Below are 4295 nucleotides of genomic sequence, written 5' to 3' on the forward strand. Positions count from 1 at the left end.
TTATTTTTTATTACGTTGGGGTGGGGAGGGGGATGTTGGGGACTGTTGGCAGTGCCGCCTCCTCTTGGCAGCGATGTGTGGCCCACAGGCTGCAATATGAGCCCCTGGGGATTAAAATCCTGGTTTATGCAATAGGATTTAAAAGCCCCAACCTGGCAAGGAGCACCTGGGCAAGGTAACACCCTGCTGCCATCCTCGGGTAGGGATGGGCGAGTGCAGGGACCAAAGCACTCCATCAGCATCCTTCAGGAGATTGGGTTGGGCTCTATAGGGTGACTCCGCAGTGTCCCCACTGTAATGCTGCAGTCACAAGCCGAGGGCAGGACCCTTATCCCCTTATCCTCAGGGACAGGAATTTCCAAGGCCCTTCTTGCACACTCAGGGAATGCAAACATTTACCCTGGGCTGGCTCCAAGGGAAATATCCGCAATGAGGTGTAAATTCCCTTAAATCCCTCCAAATGGCCTGATGAACTGGTCTGAGGGAGTGGGGGGGAGGCTGTGGTCAGAGGTTCACTGACCTGGGACAAAGTGTGGCCCTGAGACACAGTGAGTATCCAGCCTCCAGCACCAGAGCTGGACTTTACCTTTGCTAGATAGCAGTGCTGGCCAGACCAGGGCTTCCTCCCAAATCAAGAGGACTGAAGGAGAGGGGCAGCAGTGCTGTGGGCTCAGGGGAGCAATCCCCATCCCACAGCAAGGACACGATGTCTTGGGATGGGGCAGCAGGCTGCTCTGAAAAGGCCCCAGGGTTGCTTGGTGTCAGTGATGGGAAGTATCACAGATTGATGGAACACAGCTGGGATTGCTTAATTAGGGAAACAGGGTTCAGAGCAGTGAACCTCTGGTCCTAGGAGCAGAGTGGATAGGTCATGTCTGCAGCAGGGGAGAGCTGGCTCAGGGTGTGCTCCCTGCACAGTGAAATGAAGGGGACCTTACAGCCTGGCCATGGGGCAGTGTACCCACAGGTCCCTCTGTGTTCCTCAATCACAGTGTTCCCCAAAGCTTTAAGCACATGGAGAGGTGGCTTAGCCCTTCTCTAATCCCCCATAGCAGGGAACGCTCTGGACACAGCAGTCCCCCTGCTCGAGGTGTGTTCTCTCCCTGCTGTTTTACACCATTCTTTTATTTATCCCCTAATTGCTGGTGTGGGGCTCTGGTGGGTTTCCAGCTGTGCACAGGGACTTGGGGCTGTGCTTCAGAAGTGGACACGTCCCTTCCACACGTCTCTAAATCGCCTCCGCACACGGGGAAGGGCTGACCTGCTCCTGAACCTTTTTTTTTTTTCCTAAACCAAAACAAAAATAAATTGTTCCTTGGGTCCTGACGCCAGGCCAGCCTCCCTGGGGAGAGCACTGAGCCACAGGGAAGGATTCAACAAGCTGTGGTCAATGGATTCCCATCCCCATGGCTGAGTTCGGTGGGACCCTGCCTGTGTCACCCCAAATCCGTGCCGAGACTGGAGCAGCATCCCCCACCCCAACAAGGGGAGTGTGGGATAGGCTGGCCGCCCAGCAGCTTCCCTCCTCGGGTGTTTTTCTGCTGGAGCCAGCCCCGCCTGCTGCAGATGTTTGGCAGGGGCTGGGGATAGACGGCCAGCAGTGCTTCCAGTCTCATTCCTGCTACCATCACCTCCGGTGTTGCAGTGGGACAGCAGCATCCTGCCCTGCATGGCTTTGGGTCAGCACCAGGCACTCCACACCCATCGCCTCCATTCCCTTCTCCTCCAGTAGCACTCATCCCTTCTGCACATCAGAGGCTGTAGAGATCACAGCAAGGGACAGGGAACCCGTGCACCTCTGCTACCTGGGAGACAGCACATGGCCGTGGAAAAACATTAGTCCCAGCACAACCTCTGAACTTTTGTTGCAGGTGTGCAATCCCTCCTTGTTACACTCTGGAAGTGCCCCTGCTCCCCCCTGCTCTCCCTTCTGCTGCCATGTTGCTTCACGTGGCTCCGGGCTCTGCTCACAAAGCCTTCTTTGCAATGTTCCACAATGCCTTTCCTGGAAATGTTTGCAATAGGATCAAATCTTCCCAGAAATCTCCGCCGCCGCAAAAGGAAATCCCTCGTGCACCCCTGGCCCAGGAGAAAAGCACTCAGGGAGGTGGGAACAGCTGTTTTTTGTTCTCTTACCTCAAGCCAGGCTTCCTCCTCAAACCACTGACACAGCTGTGGCTCTGTCCCTGTCTACCTCCTGTAATGCTGCTCTGCTCTGCTCCACTCACCGCGGCTGCCCCGCGCATGTCCCAGGCAGCAGCTGCTGGCAGTGGGGTGGGATGGGGGGACAGCAGCAAGGCGGGGGCTGCTCTGAGCCGCAGCACCGTGACCACCACCAGCTGCACACTGTGACTGCCAGCGAGACGGGGAGAGAGGAGGAACAAAGGAGGAAGAAATCTGGTTCTCTGCTCCAGTTCGGCAACTCGAGAGGGGAGAGCAACACGACAGCTCGAAAGGAGAACATCTCCTTGCTCCCTGGGATCTGTGCTTTCCGCTGACCCTAAAGCAAGCCCTGCCCAAAATGAGAGGATGTACCTCCGCAGCGGTGAACACAGCGTTTAAGCAACCGTTCCCACATCCCAGCCTGATTCAGCTCACTGCTTACGTACTTTCTCATGTTGAGTCATGCCAGGATGCTGGTCTGGCCTCAGGGCTTCTGTCCCACACACAGCAGCCCTGGACCTACATCGCACCCAGCACAGGGGCTGCACTGCAGCATGGGGCTGTGCCAATGGGCTCATGGATGGGCAAGGGTTTGGGAAGCTGTGGCAAAGCACTGCGCCCCAACACCAATCACGTGGACAGAGCTGCACAACACATAGATAGACATATAAACATATAGAATAAAATCAATTTATTTTCTATGAGCTTATTTGGTCTGGCAGTACCTGTGGGTGAACCCTCTGCTGCCTGTTTGATAGGAAGGCACAAGGGAAGGGACGCAGCTCCGACACCACGCAGGCAGGAGCTTCCCACACTCCTCTGTCCCACTGGACCCATAGGATCTGAACCGTGCAGGGTTTCCTGCAATTCCAGTTGATATCTGACACATGGAACCACTGGTGCCAGCTGCATTCCTGCTGGGATGGGCTCCTGCAGCAATGCTTTCAGCAGTACGGCTGCACATATGGAAGCCACATCCGTCATCTGGCTTCAACTCTTCTTTTCCAATCACCCCAGCAGCTGGAGAAATAACTATGCCAGGCATTTACGGTCCTTACTGCCTTGCTGCTGGTGCTGAGAGAGTCCCAATGGGATAACATGGCTGCAAGATAGCAGAGGCAAGCTATCTTACAAGAACAAGTCACTTCCAGCTGGGCATCACCTCCTCAATGCCACACAACCAGATCCTGCTGTGCTCCCCAGCAGCACAGTGGCTTCACTCCCACTCCAGCCCCATCCTCTCTCCACTCTCGGGGTGTCCCGTGGTGGGAGTCCTGCTGATCTCCCTCACACGATGCCATTGCGTGTGGGGTGAGTCCGTACCCGGTAGATGATGACAGCCGTGGCTGGGCACAGCAATAGGGCTGTCATGACAAGGATGGTGGCCAGGATGATAAGAACGATGACCCAGATGTCCAAGATGTGCTTGGGGAGGGCAGCGGGATCAGCAGGGATAGGGAGGTCCATCCTAAGAGGGAGACACAGATCAGTGATAGGGCTGTAGAGCCCAAAGCCTCCCCAAGGAGACCACATCCAGCCTTGGCCATGTGCTCCTTGCAGAGCAAACAGGCTTTGGCTAAAGCTCCTTCGAGACGCCGTGGGATTTACAGCATGCTTTGATGCAGCTGGATGGAAGCCCGGGAGAAAAAATGTTCCCTGTTAATTGCTGCTGCAATTAAAGGAACTAATGGAGCAAAGCTGCCAGCAGGCATCCCACCGGTTGCCCACTCACTTTGGGGTCTGCTGGCAGTGCAGAACGATGCTGCAGTGAGGCACTGCGGGCAGCCGGTGGGTGTCCAGCCCCAAGGCAGCTCTCTGGGGAAGCAGAGCACTGGAACGCACGGTGCCACGCAGCTCACAGCTCCCCGCACCCCCCGGTTCCCGCTGAGTCACGCAATTAACGGCTCAATTAGCAGAGCTGCTTCGGCACCACACGGTGGGCATCACCACCGCGGTGCCTCCCCTCCTTCTCAGCAACTCGAGCGCGCTGAAAACACGCGTGGGCTGCGCTCCCAGCGCCTCCTCGACGGGGCGGGGGTCCCACCGGTGGACACCGGGGCCGCTCCACGCCCGCTCGGTGCGCTCCGAGCTTCCCGGGACCAAGCGCGGTGCCGACGGCCACGCGTGGCTCG

General features: G+C 56.9%; 1 protein-coding gene across 1 annotated transcript; it reads right to left on the reverse strand.

Annotated features, from left to right (window-relative positions):
- Positions 1 to 2839: 2839 nt before the first annotated feature.
- SMIM3 (small integral membrane protein 3) lies at positions 2840 to 4233 on the reverse strand. Its single transcript, XM_010719148.3, has one exon. It carries the CDS (start codon positions 3694 to 3696, stop codon positions 3451 to 3453), a length of 246 nt encoding a protein of 81 aa, XP_010717450.1. The 5' UTR covers positions 3697 to 4233; the 3' UTR covers positions 2840 to 3450.
- Between the last annotated feature and the right edge of the window lie 62 nt (positions 4234 to 4295).

The sequence above is a fragment of the Meleagris gallopavo genome, chromosome 15, assembly GCF_000146605.3.
Source record: "Meleagris gallopavo isolate NT-WF06-2002-E0010 breed Aviagen turkey brand Nicholas breeding stock chromosome 15, Turkey_5.1, whole genome shotgun sequence".
NCBI classification, from domain to species: Eukaryota; Metazoa; Chordata; class Aves; order Galliformes; family Phasianidae; genus Meleagris; species Meleagris gallopavo.

Coding starts and splice junctions, on each gene's coding strand:
- SMIM3 (XM_010719148.3), bottom strand. CDS start 3,696: ATGTGGTCTCCTTGGGGAGGCTTTGGGCTCTACAGCCCTATCACTGAT.